This window comes from Canis lupus, chromosome 24, assembly GCF_003254725.2.
Source record: "Canis lupus dingo isolate Sandy chromosome 24, ASM325472v2, whole genome shotgun sequence".
Lineage (NCBI taxonomy): Eukaryota > Metazoa > Chordata > Mammalia > Carnivora > Canidae > Canis > Canis lupus.
The window spans coordinates 6,876,732-6,893,894 of NC_064266.1; the positions used below are offsets into that span (position 1 = coordinate 6,876,732).

Consider the following 17,163-nt stretch of genomic DNA (forward strand, 5'->3'; position numbering starts at 1 on the left):
CCCCTGCCTTGTAAACAAATAAACAACTACAAATTATTGTAAATTTTCTGAAGTAGTAAATATGGTATTAGGTGGGCAAACACAAGATGTTTCTAGAAGTGACATTCCAGCTGAAATCTCAAGGATAATAAGGTACTAGCCAAGTGAGAATGGGAAGAAAGAACTTTCAAGTTCAAAGGCCTTGAGCATGGAGAAATTTTGGCATATTCTAGGAATGGGCAGAAGGCCAGTGTGCTGGCAGCATTGTGAGCCAAGTTGACAGTCCCACAAGATGAGGTTGGAGAGGCTGATTGTATAGATTTGTGAACTTGATCTTTAAACGCATCGTATAGGCTATACTAGAGTAACAAATAGCACCTGTATCTCAAAGTACAGGTTTATTTCTCATTCATGTCACCTTCCCAATGGGGCTTGCCTGAAACTCATCTCTACATCTTTACATGGGGTCCTTCATAGCAGTCTACCTGGGATGTTGCTAGTCATTGTGGTAGAGGGGGAAAAAGAGCACGAGTTATTAAGCTTCTGCCTGAAGTGACATATGCCACTTCAGCCCACATATCATTGGCCAAAGCAAATTACATCATCAGGTCCAATGTCAGAGGAAGTATACTTCTCCCCTCCATTGGAAGGAGGTATATATATTGGTATAGTTATTTCCTTGTAAATCTGTATCTTTCCATGCATGTGAACCAAATGATAGAGTATTACCTCCTTCCCTCTTTATTCATAGATACACTCTAGTTATTATCAGAAAAAAGATTACTTAAAAAGATTTACACTGGGTCAGTACTTTGTGTGTACATGTTTTAAGAACTCCAATCATGTGTACATGTTTTAGAACTTCTCTAAATTTTATAAAACAGTTTCTTCTTATCCTCATGGATCCTTAATTTAAGGGCAAAATTTAAATCAACAATCAACAGTAGAAAGGATTTCATATTTACTACCCAGTTGTAGGGATCATTTATTCTTTCGGTAAGGAGTCTTGAGCTCAAGATAAGGCCATTTGCCTCTACAATATCAAATAGCAGAATCTAATGCTAATGATTTACCAAGTGGCAAAGTATAATGTCTTGGCACTTTATATTAAAATTTGTCAGGGAGTTCAGGAATGTATCAGTATTTCCATATGCCAAACCAAAGTGGAGGCATTTTGTTTCTCAAAGCCCCATAGCTGGGCCAGAGTCCTGGCCAGAACCACATAAATAGGTATCATTGTCTCTTTTCACCCTGAGTACCACTACTAAAGTTAAGCAACATTTAATGACACCTTTGAATGAAGTAAGGCAAGGGAGTAGAAGTAGTGCGGTTTGAGAAACATAGGAGTGATATAGGCCAAGAGATGGAAAATTGGATGTCATAAAATCTGCATCTGGCAATGCTAGAATCATGTCAAATTATCTTGCTGTCACTCTGAGGCATTTGTGTTGAGGTTGTCCATTACAGCATGAGACTTTTTTTTTCTCTTCATTTATTATTGGAAAAATGCTTCTCTGGTAAAAGTTTTAAAAAAACACATTCTCCTCTAACTACTAAACTATTAACTATTGTTGGATAAAGGGATTGACCTCCATTATTACCTTCTAGAACAGTAAAACTGAAAACACCTTTTCTGGAGGAGATGGAGGGAATTAAATTTGATGGAACACAGATTTCCATTTTCAAAAGAACCTTGCATTTTTCCCATAGTGATTTTGTTGATCCATTGCCAAACTCTTTAATAATTGTGTAATTCAATCATAATTTCATCAACAATAGACTGAGGAAGATCATGGTTGTAGGGATCCCATAGCCAGCACAGTGGCTGGCTCATAACAGGTTCTCAAAAAGAATTCCAGTAATGGATGGTGGGTTCTGAGGGATGAACCAATGTTCATGGAATCATGGTCTTCATCTCAATAACTTCTATCTTGCACCTCAGAGCCTATTGCTAGGGTAATTAGCTATCTTGTAGCATTCTGAGAAAAAAATAGTCTGCACACACTATTCTATAGTTTAATTTTTAAAAAGGTTTTACTCATGTATTTAGAGAGAGAGAGAAAGAGAGAGAGCACATGAGTGGGAGGAGGGGCAGAGGGAGAGGGAGAGAATCTCCAGCAGACTTATAGCTGAGCATGGAGCCCCATGTGGGGCTCAATCTCATGAGATCATGATCTGAGCTGAAACCGAGAGTTGGATGCTCAACTGACTTAGCCACCCAGGCGCCCCTAATTTTGAAAAACATGGCCAAAACATTGACCAGTTTCAGTAAGGGAAAACTTGGCAAGTTAAAGTTACCTTATAGGGGCAATTTTAAATACACAATTTGCAACCAAATACATAGTACTAAAAGAACACTTTGAGTTATTAATTGCTTATGCTAAGAAACAAATTTCACAAGACACAGATAATTCCACCTTATCCTCTCAAACCAATTTTATTCATATTCTGCTCTAACAAATATAGTAGGAAGGCAACAGTTGTTTAAGTTTCTTAGTGTATGGCACAGATGAAAAGAAACAAACAGATTTAGAAGCAGTCCAGCATTTAAATGCTGGTTTAACAAAAGAGGCACGTATTATTCTATTTAGCAGTTTATACCAGATATCAGAAGACATTTTTTTTCCTTGCAAGCAACAGACTACATTTATTTGCATTAAGTAAAAACATATTTTGATCAAGAAAATTACTTTTTTTTTCTGATTTTCCTTTATATCACAAATGTCAGGGTAAGGCAAATCCTTAATGAATCATATGATAAAAACCCTATTCCCCAAGAAAATATATTGAACATATTCTGCTAACTTTGTTATTTTTCAAAGCAAAGCTGACATGCACCACATACAGAGAAAAGTCATTTCAAATCAAGTGCATCAAGCAGAACTGTATTAATTCACAAAGAGGCTTTTCAGTATTTCATAGAAAGATTTACAATTAGCTGCAGTGACTAATATGTGACCCACTATCACAGACAGTATTTTGGATGCCTCCTTTGTAAGCTTTTATGAAAGAAGTCTTGTCCATCATCTGAATAGTTACTAGCTGGAGGAAAAGCCCCTTTGTCTCTCTTACGACTACCTTTCTAATTAGGACTACAGGTTTCCCTTGCTATGGGAAAGTAGTGTTCCTATGAAACCTATCCTTAAGCTGAAATGGTGTAAAGCAAAGAAACAGTTACCATTAGTTTATATGGAAATACTTTTGAGCCTTCCCAGACCCTTTTCTAATACCATAGTGCACATCTTGCTAGTGGATACACAAAATAAAATGAGATGAAGTACAGATGCTCACAGACACAGGTCAAAGCTAATAGCTGCTTGAGGCTGAGATGCTGAGTCTTGTAGTTCCCAGGGGAAGAGCTTGGCGGTGCCACTCCCCCTGCTTGCAGTTTGCCTAAAAGCGAAAACCCTCTTTGGGTTTCTTTAGGTTAATGGTAGGAGGTACGAATGTAGGTCTTTCATAAAAGCAAAGTGGCAAAATGCAATTTCAAAAAGCAAGGATACCTGTATTATGTTGAGAGTCTACTTTGATCCTCCATATGCAAACCTGACTAATCTGGGACTAGTCTTCCCCCCCCTTCTCCCTCCTGTAAATGCCTTATGCCACATAGCCTGTCAGAAGTGTGGCTGGAAATTGAAATCCAGGATTCCTTTGCAGGAGAATTAATCTGCCTTTCAAATTTTCCATTGACAGCCTATTCAGTGACAGCACCAGCGAAAAAGAGGGTTTCTTGTGTTGAGGTGTCTTCCTTCAGATCTGGCCAACAGCTAGATTTTACTATTGAAATGGAAAGTAACCTCATTGCTTGCTTTAAGGATGAAATCTGAAAATCAAATAGCAACCAAAAACATAACAAGGCAAAAATGAAAACAATCTAATCATAAAATAAAGTTTAGACAAATCCAGCAGTGGAGCGATGATATTTACTCCTCCCTCTCTTAGTTTTGTTCTCAGATTCCTTCCCTTTTCTGGCAGTTTTCAGGCAGAGAAATCCCTCCTAGCACTCCTACCCCACCCACATTTAAAATGAATGAATGAAAATGGTTGTCATGGATGAGTAAGAGAACACCCCACCCACAATAATTCCAATCTCCACTGGTCCTAACAGGGACATTAAGTCTCTATCATCTTTGCCCGTTAAGAAGTCCCCATCCCTCTTGTCTCCTTCATGTTGTTTTCAACTGTAACTCATTACTGAGCATGAACAGTAACACATGAGAGTCACAGGAAAACGTGCTCCCAGCAGATTGCTCTTGTCAGGTCCTTCCCAGAATGATGGCAACTTTCAATTAAGTCATAAAGATGATATGACATATAGAAACTATCAGTATTTGTATGGCATCATTTCTTGGATCACTTAAAATGGGTCTTCTTGTTTTTCTAGAAAGCAATGTCTAATGGCAGTAGGGGACATATAAATTTCTGTACCAAACTCTAGAATAATGGCAGAAGGAAAAAGGGCCATGTTCCAAAATCATGAGGTCCCTTAAAAATCATTGCTGTTAGGTTGGTAAGCAGTTTTTTTTTTTTTTTAAATATAGGATGTGAGAACATATTACATATGCAGAAATATAGCTTGCTAATGATTCCAATATACCAAATAAGTCATCCAGAGGGGCAACAAATTCAGAAAGGCCAGAGCAAAATTCACAGATAAGGAAGTGAATTTTCCATAGAGGAAAGAGCAAAACTGAAGAACTCCATGGAATATTTAGAAATCAGAACTCCCCCCCTTTTTTTTTAGAAATACTCAATTTGATCCATTACTTTTCTCTCTCCACTAAAAATATATATAAATATATAAATAATTTACAGTTCTAGAGACCTCATAAGGAAGGTGGATTTAAGAAGCTATGCAAGAAACGATATCAGTTTCCCCTAGAAAAAAAAGACTGTTCTGAGAACCCAGGGAAGCTGTGGAAAGCAGGCATTTTGCCTTGTGAGGGTCGCTGTTGATGTTGTCTCTGGGACAGACATTTGTGACAAGTTCTGACTTTCTCCTTGGCTCCTTATCCCTTGGGCCCACCATACCACAGGAGTTTTGACTTAATGCTGCTGCTCCCCTTCAGAGCCATAATCAAGGGACCTCTGGGTGGAAGAGAGGATGAGCCACCAAAGCAGTTTGGTATTTGGCATGAGCAAACCAGATATTTAAAAGCAAACCAGAACTGCAAGCAAGACCTCCAGTTGCCTATAACTTCAAATGAAAATCTTTCTGTAGGCCATCAAACCTTGGGTAAAGACAAGAGATTCTTTTATGAAAAGCATATATATAACGAGAGCTTTCAAGTAGAACTTTTAATATTCATAGGCATATGTTTGGATTCTAAATGCAGCAGCCCCCTCTTTTAACTAAAACACCTCGAGAAGTGTCATCCTTTACAACTGTGTTGTACAGAGTCACATCTCTCTAGTGGACTAGATGCCAAAGCACAGGATAAGGATCTCAGGAACCAGGTGAGCTCTGCTGGAGGTCGGGGTCAAAGAATGCATCTGTAGTCCTGGCTGTGAAGGAAAAGCCCCCAATGGCTGCCAGGGCCTGCCTTCCTTGTAGTGCCTCTACGCTTCTACACTCTTCTTTGCATGAAATTCTCCTTCTGCATTCCTCATTAACCACATGGAACAGAATTGTACCTTGGGAATCCCTGAATAAAATATCATTTTCAATTCATCGTCCTGACCTTTATTTCAAGTGATTTCTGAGCATTTTGCCCATTTTCTATCCCGCCTCCTTTGTCTGTGGATTATACTGATATTGGGCTTGATGATTCCTGAAATTTAGCCTGTAGTTTATCAAAACAATCATCTTCCATCTCTTTTTTTGGAGAAACCACTGTATCGACCAGCTTTGTGAAATAATCGAGAAAGCAGACAGGGGCCAGGATACACATGTGAGTGTTACACCGTGCCACTGTGACCTTGGGAAAAGTCGTGAGAGGAAAAACAGAAATTATAGGGATAGCGCCTGAAAGATGTGCATTAACAGGGGTTCCCTCACCAAGCTCAAGGAAACTTTTTTCTTTTCTTTTTTTTTTTTCTCTTTCTTTTTCTGCAGGTTAACAGAACAAATTGCAGCTGGAGAAATTAGAGCAAAGGATTCCCTGTCCTTCTGTGGAACTTGCCCCCCCACACCCCCCTCCTCCACAGCTTGCACTACTATCTTCCTACACCCACCCCCCCAGGGCCAGGAGAGGCCTGTAATGCTGAGGACCGTGATTTACTTCCATTTCTTTATTCCTTTGCTTCATCTTGTGCCCCTGCCAAAGACAAAAAGAAACCATTTGTTAGATTAAAGATCACAGATTTCATAGATTTCACGAGGAATATTTTTTAATAGACATTTAAACAACTCTTAACCCTCAAACAAGCCTAGGAATATCTTCCTTGACTACATCAAAGAGCTTTGGATATTTGAGCTGTAATTGCTGGCACAGGGTTATCTTTAAAGAGCACATAAATCACTGCTAATAAATGTATGCCACGTTGACAACTTGCTTCTCCTAATGGGGATGATGAACTCAACTCTTCAAAGTATTCTTTGAAAAACCTAATCTTGAATTGACGTGTCCTCCCTTCAAGGATTCATTCATACATTCTAGTCTCCAGGGCTCAACACAGGAATAATAACAATTTACACAATGCTGATTTGCAAAAGTCATTGATGGCTATCCCACCACTGTGAGATCTTATTAAGTCTCTGCTGTGTTCCCCACTTGTGAGAGGACTCTAAGAAGATACATGCCGTAGATATTCTTTATTTTTTTTAGATTTTAGAAGATGAGTTATAATCCTCATAGAGGGAAATGCATAGATCTTAAGCATACTTCAGTCTGTTTTGAACAAAGGCATTCATTTAACCCATACCACTATCAAGATATAAAACATTGCCATTTCCTCAAAAGTTCACTTTCCAACTATTAACTCCTGCTGGAACCAGCAATTGATCTGATTTCTATCACCATAAATTACTACATGTCTACACAGAAGAACTGAAGCAAATGATCTCTGAGTTAATTTTCTACCTGGTGTTCCCATGAATCTTTAAAAAAAGTACACTTTGAGGTGTGTATATGTATATAAAATCAGTATCATGCTTGTTGCACACTGCATTTAAAACAGACAAAAGCAGATAAGAAGAAAAAATACTACATACCCTCAATAGGTGATAACTTCTGTAGTTAATATTATATTTCCTTATACTATTTTTCTAAATATACATAGAAACACAATTATAAATTTTAATTTTAAAAATGAAGATTGTGGGGATCCCTGGGTGGCTCAGTGGTTTGGGGCCTGCCTTTGGCCCAGGGCGCGATTGTGGAGTCCCGGGATCGAGTCCTGCGTCGGGCTCCCGGCATGGAGCCTGCATCTCTCTCTGCCTGTGTCTCTGCCTCTCTCTCTCTCTCTCTGTCTATCATGAATAAATATATAAAATCTTAAAAAAATAAAAATAAAAATGAAAATTGTGAATGTAAAGAAACTTACAAACAGTATAACATACCTAGAATATATTCCCTATCCAGATTTAATATGTGCTAATATTTTTCAAGTTTCCCTGCAATCTTTATTTTACTTTTCTAAAATAAAAGACTAGAAGTAAAGTATATATGGATAAGTGTATTTAATTCACAGATAAGCTAAAACTGTTCCTTTTCCTTCCCAGAGATTACCAAATCCTGACATCAGTGTAAAACATGTTTCTAGTTTTACACAAATATATATTCACCAATCCACACATAATAGAAAATATGTAGTATTACTTTATGTATTATAAAATGCACATAAATAGTAATTTCCTGTTTTTAGTCACCCACCAATTATTACTATAAATTTATAGTCAATATGTATTTTGATTTGCCTTGGTGTTTACCATTTTCCTTGGCTCACAATTGTTTCCTGCAACTTACTTTTCCTTTGGATTCAGTTTTCTTACTGATGTGCATCCTTTAGTAGCTTTTATTTTTTTTATTTTTATTTTTTTTCACGTTATAAACCAGCCAGTTTATTATTTTGTAGTAAGGTGGATAACTTTTACCATGCAGATTGATGTACCTATATCAGCATGAACGGTGCATGTTCTTCCCAAAGCAGTTACATGGAAAACCAAGTTATTATCAAGATACTTGGGAGTATGAAATCCAAACAAGGGGAGGCCAATCTTAAAACCTACACTTGCCCCCTTTAGTAGCTTTTAAAGAAAGGGTATGTGAGTAGCAAACTTTTATACTGAAAAATGGCAGTTACTATCTTCTTACATGATAGTGAACCTCATATAGAACTCTATACTAATTGTTTTTATTCATGTTTTGAAAACTCAGAATTATTCCACCATCTTCTGAACTAAATTGTTGATGTTGCAAAGTCTGCTGTGTACATCATAATTATTTCTTTATAGGTTAACTCTCCTTTCCCTGTAATTGTTTTACTTTATTTCTCATTGTCTCTAGTGTTCTGCAATGCCTGTGTGGGGGTTTATTTTCAACATGTCCTTCTTGTGACTTATTATTCTTCTTTTAACTAAAAACTAATGACTTCTATCAATTTCTGATAAGTCCTCGGACGTTATCTTTCAAATACTATCAACTATCTCTTTTTAGAACTTTTATTGAAGATAAACGCCTTGGTCATTCTCCTTCTAGCCCTCATGTCTCCTCATATATCATTCATATCACTATATATTTATTTGCTTTTTCCAAATTGTTCTTAATTTTTCACACTGTTGTCCTTTACTTACAGTTTTATATTGGCTTTTTGTCTTTTTTGTCATGTAAGTGTACTTATTCCATAAAATCTTAAGAATTTTCTACTCAAGTTTTCAGAATGCGAATCATCCTGTCATTTTACCCACTGATACTCACTCATGGTGGATCACATCCTTGTGTGTTTTGTAAGTCTTAAAATTGTGAATTCATCTTCAGAGAATTGCTTTTCTTCTGCAGGAATTCCAAGTGATCAGTTCACATTTCTATTTGTTATCTATAGCAGGGATAATGCTGCCCTATAATCAGCTATTAGATATACTTCTCATTCTGTTTATTGTTGTCTGACTTTGGGTGGCCTAAGTTTATGTATCAAATTCATGGTGCTTTTGTGTTTTCTACTTCATTGGAACGTTTTTCCTCCTCCAAACAGCACTCTGGGCAGATACAAGTCTCCTGTTAACTTCTTGAGCTGAATCCCAGAATTATCTCTGCAGAGATATTAGTTCTAACATCTTTTGTTGAGTGGCTTCAGGTCTCCAGTGGGCATTAGAATGCAAATATCTAGCCACAGGTCATATCTCTGCATCAACAACCAAACTGCAGCCCTTAGGACCAGCGCATGCATCTTCAGCTTACCACACTAGTGCTTTCGTTTTCAGATTCCTCTTTATTTCTGGCACTTTGTTTTCATGTCAGTTGAGCTATGTATTTAAGGATTTTTTGTTATAAGTTATCTCTCATTTCTAAACATTTGTATTGGGAAATGTTCTGCATTATCCTATCTTTTCAGTTACCTGTTGCTACATAACAATCCCCCCTCCAAACTTAATGGCTAAAAACATCATGGTTCACTATTTTGTATAATTCTGTAATCTGATGTGGGCTCAGCTGGGCAGTTTATCTGCTCCAGATGGTATCCACTGGGGCCAGAACATCCACAATGGCCTCTCAGTTTTCAGAACCTCTCTCCATGGAGCCTTCCTCATTTTATACTAGCGCTTGGGCTTCTTGCAGGATAAATTCCAAAAGCAAGCATTCTGAGAGCATAAAAATGCAAGTTACAATGCCTCTTAAAGTGGATCTTCTGCCATGTTTCTCTAGAACCAAAGATTCAAGTTCTATAACTACATTTACATGTCCTCAAATACCTGTTGAAAAATTATTTACATTTACAAAGTGTTCTATTGATTTATTGAATCATTCCCCTATTGTCATTTATGATATTCCTGATTTTTTACAATTGTAAATTATAAAACACAAGTATTCTTGCATTGTATCTTCCAATATTCTTGCATTATATCACAAAATGCATTATATCTTGCATTATAATTGCATTATATATTATATTCTTGCAATATATATTATATCTATAATTATAATTCTATTTCACTGTATTTCTTTAATTTCTTGAAGGTATGATGCACAGAACTAAAGGTTCCTTTTTCCTTTTAAACTACCATATAACCTCTACAAACTCAACTGTGTAAATATTTCTGTGGGAGTCACTAAAATTCCTTGGGTCACACTGTTTTCTATGACAAAGGTGTCTAGAAACTCACTGTTTTTTAGGGAGCAGTATGGTGTCATTAAATAATTTTGTCCTGGAAGTGTTTGAACTTCCATTGATCAGCCAAGTGACCCTATGCAAGTCACTTCTTCTTGGAATTGAGTTTCCTCAAACTAGTCTTGAACTTTAAGTTTTGACAACTTACTCATTTGGGTAAAGGTCTTTATTCATGTTTATGATCAAGGAAAATATTTTGACATTAACCAAGGAAAACATTTATCTGGGTACTTTATTCAGATATTGATCATACAAGAAAATAATAGTGTCTGTAAGAAAAATTCTAGACAAGAAGTCTATAGTTTGTTGGCAATAAAAGGGCAAAAGGTAGGGCAACACTGAGGAACTTGCATTTAAATTGTTCAGGTTTAGTCTCACTTCATTACTTTTTAATGGAAACTTCTCTACCATGTCATTTCTGCAGCTTAGCAGGATAATTTTAAATACATGAACAAGGTTAAAGAAAGAAGAAGAAACACTTATAAGACCATATTTGCATGAGTTTTATTTTTTAGCAGTCCTATGCTATATGTGTTACACAAATGCTATTATATTTAGTTTTTTTTAAAGATTTTATTTATTTATTCATAGAGACACACACAGAGAGGCAGAGACACAGGCAGAGGGAGAAGTGGGCTCCATGCAGGGAGCCTGACATGGGACCCAATCCCGGGTCTCCAGGATCAGGCCCCAGGCTGCAGGCGGCGCTAAACCACTGCGCCACTGAGACTGCGCTGTATTTAGTTTTAAATGATGTTCAACACCATGATGGGAAGGACAGATGCCTCCTTTCATATATTCTCAAGCTTCATTCTGCTGTGATGCTGGAGCTCAAGAGTCTGGTGCAACATGGTCTTCTGAGTGAGTGCACAGACCTACTGAGAAGAGGTAGGGAGTCCAGGAAGGTGCTGAGAGGCAATGGTGCTAGCACAATTGTTTCTTAGAGCAGATGAGCCACAATTAGTCTATCCCACCAGTTTCTTTTCAGTTAGTATTTTCAGCTAGGAGTTGGAATAGTGAGCTTGACCTCTCTCTAATTCTTCTCACCAGCCCTCAAGATATGGAAAAGGGTTATAGACCGCTCATCATTTTAGATAAATTTCAGGCTGCTGTGAGATTTAGAACATTGGTTTGGAAAGTCTCTTAACCATGATCTGACCCAGACTATGATTTTCTTGGGGAGTTCCCTGAGGCTCATTCAACTCAACAAACCCTGTGCAGACACACAGGTCCACTGGTCATAGTGTGACAAGATAGGACACAAGTCAGGCTTCTTTCTGCCTAAACGCACTCAAGTGCTTTTCCACACTCTCCAGGGCAGAGATTTAGTGTTATGCTTAAAAACAGATATACTAAGCAACTCAGCAGGTAGCTTCTGGAAAAGCAATGCTTCAGAATCAGCTTGGGGTTGCTGAAATAATTTGATCCCTCCAGGAGGCCAGGGGGTTAGATGGATGGAAACATTTTTTTCCATTGTCAAAACTCAGAAAACCAGGGAATTGCACATTTGAATATGCTGTGGCTTATCTTTTTCCCTTAAGGGATGGTAGGTTTCTTGGGGTTATCCTTGCTCCTTCCACTGTGTCATTTGGTATAAAGATTTTTAAAGTTTAGCCCAAGCCACGCTGTGGGACTTGGCAGGACCTAGGGAAATCCAATATGTCATTTACAAACACTTCCCATGGCTGGTTTAATCAATTGAAAATCCCACTACAGGGCGACTTACCTATTAGTTAATCTTCTGGCTGACTCTCTGTTGGGTCATTTACACTGTCAACCTGACTATTCATTTCAACTGTAACCAGAAAGGAAAACAAAAAAGGTTAAATCTTTATTAAACCCAAATCTGGGGTGCCTGACTGGCTCAGTCAGTTAAGTATCTGCCTTTGGCTCGGGTCATGATTCCAGGGTCCTGAGATTGAGCCCCGAGTTGGGCTCCCTGCTCAGTGGGGAGCCTGCTTCTCCTTTGCCCCTTGTTTCTGCTCTCTCTCTTTCAAATAAATAAATAAATAAATAAAATCTCTAGAAAAAAAACTACCCAAATCTCTTGAAATGGTCTGTGACATTAAAATGGTCTGTGAGTGGTTACATTCCTGATCTCCTATCTTATGCCTCTTTTCACTTCGTTTTCAATCATTCAGGATTTTGGGGACTAATTCTTGCAGGTTTTTACTGGCAGCGTTCAGGGAGGGCAGAATTGCCTCTTAAGGATCTGTAGAAGCTGAGTTGTCATTTCGTACCAGATTTTTGGGTTGACATTTTAGGTGTATTTATTACCATCCTGAGGTAAATTCAAAGGCCTTAATAGATGTTTAAGAAAATAAAAAGAAAACAAAGCAAAACAGATTACTGACATGCAGAGAGGTCAGCAGCTTGCTCTAAAATGGCAGTGTCAGTAGGCCTGTTTGGTTTGCTAAGTTTTCAAGTCTGAATTTCAAAACAGACCCTGCAAACTCGCCAATGGGTGCAGCAGCGGTGGATGCCCTGCAATAGAAAAGCAAAACCTCTAACCGGGTCACACAGCAATGATGATATGTGTGCTTTTACTTTAACTGTGTGTATTGTTCTATGGGATCATTTGCATAAAAATAGAATGCGTAATTAATGCTATTGTCCAGAAGTATTCCAGAGCAGGCATAGCAGGCTGGAAATTTTCAAGGGTCAGTAGGTTCAATTAGATGGATATTTTTAAAGCACAAAGCGCATACTATAAATGGGGAGACAATATACAAATGGACAATGGCCAGACCATATATAACAATATAACTGATGAAAAACCTCTGCAGCAACCAGCCTGGGCAACCCAACTGCAGCCTCTGCAGCAATCAGCTTAGGATGGTCAGGACTTGGGCATTGACTGCCAGCTTCACTATAGCCTGCCCCAAGATCCCAACACAGGACCAAACAGGGAAAGCCAAATATGTTCCCAAACCAATCACCCACTTCTAGTTTGTCCAAATCTAGCTTCCCCATGCCAATGATCTCCAGTCAGAGGATGTCTGAAATCTTTCTTAACTCTAAAGGCTTCCTACTTCCCTGCCTGCCTTTGAGTCCACCAACACAAGTCATAATGGCAGACACCCTGGGCTATATTAAGCTGAATAACCTCTGCTTGTTCCTGTTCGGGTAGTCTCCATTTATTTGCACAAAATCAACAGTCCAAAGCTCTTTCTCTCAAATAGGAAAACTCGATTAAAGTAAAATAGTGGCAAATGCCGGTTTTCACACTCCAAAGAGGCTTGAAAGAGGGAAAAACATTGAAGGGCATACCACCTAACTTTCTCAAGGAGGAAGGTTTTAAAGCAGTTCTCTGTTCCACCTGCAAACCATCCGGGGTTTTTAATGATGTGTGAGCTTATTCTAAACCCCGGGTATAAACTGACCAGATGCAGCAATGCTACCTATATAAGGAGAATAATGCATGTACTTTCTATCCTGGTCTATGAAATTGTTGTAGGGTCAGCCATCTTAGTGAGGGAGCATGCAGAATAAAATATAGGAGAGCTTTTCTTCTATGTTTCTTCCTCCAACCCAAGGGTCACTGGTTCCAAAACCTATTAACAAATGTCAATATAAAAAGCATCCTATGATCAAATAAGTTTGGGAAAGGCAACAGTAAACCATGTTGATAAATTTCTTTACAGCTGAGCTATACAGGGGACAAGGGTATATTAACATTCCTCAGGCTCAGAGTATTCAGATGCCTTTAAAATGAGATGTGAATAAAGGGAGACTTTTTTGTAAACTGATTGCTAAGGTGGTTTTAAAGATCCACTATGTTTTTGGCTAAGCCATCTGAAGTGATGTAATGAGGTAAAGGGATGAAGGTCCAAGATAATCTTAGCCCAAAACCAAGCCAGGGCTCTCTTGAATGTTTCCTGGAGCCCCTATAGAGCAGGGATAACTTTGGGCAAGTACTTTTTTCAGAAGCAAGCGATATTCCCATAATATTCTCCAGCTGGACTTCAGTCCTGTTTACCCTTGGAATTATCCTACTACGGCCTCCATATTACAAACTGTGATCAACCTGAGGCATATAGTGTTCTAAAACAGCTAGCATCATTTTTTTCCCCAAAGGCTGCCAATTTTATTAGTTCCTAGTAGAACATGGTTTTTGAACTTTACCTTGTTCTAACTGAATATGTTGCCGCATAGAATAGGTAGCTCCCCTAATCCTAGATTACACACAGAATATGTGTCAGATTTGTAGTTTACATGAGCTCAAATAGCTCAGAACTTTACCATCAAGACTTGGAGAGTTTTCTGCATAGCCAGAGCCTTCGCTTTGCACAGGAACTCTAGGTGTGTCCTCGCCTTGAGCTGAAAGGAAGAAGATAGTCCTTGATTAATAGAGAATTAGAACAGCCTGACTGCCAATTGTTCTGTCACCCTCCATTGCCCTCTTAAATTTAAAAATACTCCTGGGATTCAACTTCTTTTGCAGAAAAGGTTAAGGGAGGAAATAGTGGGTTGAATTGCCTGAATTCTTTAGTGCTGTCATCTAAATTCTCTTTAATTTGTGAGGTAATCGCATACATACATACACAATTTCTCAAATTAAAAATCTGGTAGCATGAAAGCGGAGAAACTCAGTTTAATCAGAACAACATACAATTTAAATTTAGGGAAGTGTGTGTGTGTGTGTGTCTGTGTGTGTGTGTGTGTGTGTGTGTGAGACAGAGAGAGAGAGAGAGAGAGAGAGTGAGAGAGAGAGAGTTTATGTAGCTTAATCTTTGAAAGGGGAAAAAAGAAAACCTGTTTTGCTTTAGGCATGTCTGAAAGCTGAAAAATTCATTTTCCTAGCAGTGAGGGTTTTTTTGTTTAAATACAAAATGAATAGCTTAGATGCTTTCCTAGGAGACAGTCTCAAACGCTGCCATTTTGAATTGCTGGGAATCAAGTCTTTAGTTAATTTTCATTGTGATTGATCTCTATTCTGCACAGCTTCAGAGGGTGTGTCATCCATTTGCTGTGGCTGAAACTATACAACATGCTTAAATGTAGTAGTAAGTGGATTGTTTTCTCTTATTGTGAGAAATTTTCCAGATAGCCTAAAGGACAATAGTATCTTACATCTTAGTTAAAAATCTATTATGTTTTCACAGCTTTAAGGCCAAGGATATTGAGAAGTACAGATACAGAAAAAGCTCTGGAAATCCATAATTTCAAAATTTTTATTATTTCTATACTTTTTTAAAGCAGAAAGTTGAATTCATTTTCATTACATGAGTACTTATTGAGCTCAGTGTATGTTAAATTTGGTGTGCCTATTAGCGAGCATGAAGCAGGGATGGTAAAGGTACAGTTTGTAATCTCTTCAAAGGAAGATATCTTCAAAGAAGAACTTGCAGTCTTGGTAATGATTTACTGAAGCTGACAATCATGAAGTATGACACAAAGATGACCAATCTCTGAGCCCCGGTGGATGGATGGTAGGATCAGTACTTGAAGACATACAAAACAAGCAGAATGGGGGAAGGTGAGAAAGCCATTTTAGATGTGAAGTCTGAAGTACACGGCCATATAAGTGGAGATGCCAAATAAGCTTTTGCATCCAGTCCTGAGGAGGAGGATTGTGAGTAGGCATGTGCATATTTGCAAGATGTCAATGTAGAAATAACATTGATGGAATGAAGTTAGATGAGAGAAGTCAGGAAAAGGATAACAGAAGAAAAAAAAAGACAGATCCCAAACCTTCAATGTGAAAGTAACTATACCCATAAGTTTTCATTAGTTCCTGAGGATGATGTTGGGAAAGGGGAAACAAAACTTGAACCTTCCAACTTAAAACCATACCATATCCTTTCTCACTCCACCAATTCTAAAAAGTGAGCCATTTTCAGTTTCTCATCAACACATTCCTGTAGGCACAATTACAGAAGAAATCATTGATTGATTTCTCTAAGCCTCAGAGCAGGAAATCTTGGTTCATTATGCTTCAAAATAGAATAAGGAAAAAATGGAAACATTTGATTTTATACAGACATAGTAAACTTTTGGATGGAAAAAATACCATAAGAAATATTTAGAAGAAAAATATTATAAATTGAGGAAAAATATTCCTTTTATCATAGACAAAGGGTTTATATCTTTAATACATGAAGAACTTCTAAAAATAGAGATCAAGAAGATCAGAATCTGGATAGAAAGTTGAAATTTAACAGGCAGTTCATTAAAAAAATAAAATAAAAACAGCCCATAGTCCTGTGAAAGATGACTTACTTTGCTCATAATAAAAGAAGTGCAAATTGAAATTACACTGAGAAAGAGGTTTCAGCCTAAGGTGAATTATCATGATATAGACTAACCCTCCTACCAATAACAGTTAAAAACACTGGAGAGATTATTTAAGAAACCATTTTTACTCAGTAGCAAGCTATCAATATAACACAAGCTTGAGGAGGTTGTGTTAAAACCTGTTAAAATGGAGAGCCTAGCATTCCACATGTGCCAACAAGTTGAACAGAGCCTCCAGATGCCTTATGAGGCCTGGGGGATGCGGAAGGGCAAAATCTTGGAGATCAGAGCTAACCAGGGAAGAGGTGCCCGGAAAAGTACTTCAGGTCTTCTGTGGGCCACCTGAAGGCTTATATTCTGGGGGCAAAGATGAACTTGATATAGACCAGCTCTTAAAAAACTGAAGTCCAACTTTTAATCAATTCAATTCCTGATTATATGGCAGAGCTCTGCCTCAATCCCACTGACCTGTCAGAAGTAAAAATGTGATAAAACCACCCAGAGCTTCAAGCTATCTCTACAATTATTCACACACAGGATCCAGTATTCAATAAAAAAATTTCCTGGCATTCCAGAAGAATAAGAACAAATCACTGAAAACCAAGAAAATAAGACAACATATAGAGACATGTTAGAGATCTACATATCATAGACACACTTTTAAAATAATGATTAATGTAT

The 17,163-nt window shown here is 37.8% G+C and overlaps 1 protein-coding gene across 4 annotated transcripts in view; it reads right to left on the bottom strand.

The window, feature by feature from the left end:
• Window positions 1-2,390: 2,390 nt before the first annotated feature.
• The window catches only part of MACROD2 (mono-ADP ribosylhydrolase 2), a 1,929,479-nt gene continuing 1,914,706 nt past the window's right edge, over window positions 2,391-17,163 (bottom strand). For 2 of the 4 annotated variants that reach the window (XM_049100432.1, XM_035705794.2), the window contains 4 exons: window positions 14,488-14,565; window positions 11,972-12,040; window positions 6,201-6,236; window positions 2,391-5,897 (listed from right to left, as the gene is read on the bottom strand). In XM_049100432.1, coding sequence (XP_048956389.1) covers window positions 11,979-12,040; window positions 14,488-14,565 — 140 coding nt within the window. In that variant the 3' untranslated portion in view covers window positions 2,391-5,897; window positions 6,201-6,236; window positions 11,972-11,978. Of the gene's footprint in view, window positions 6,237-11,971; window positions 12,041-14,487; window positions 14,566-17,163 lie in introns of all 4 variants that reach the window. The other 2 variants (XM_049100431.1, XM_025469286.3) reach the window with 2 other exon arrangements.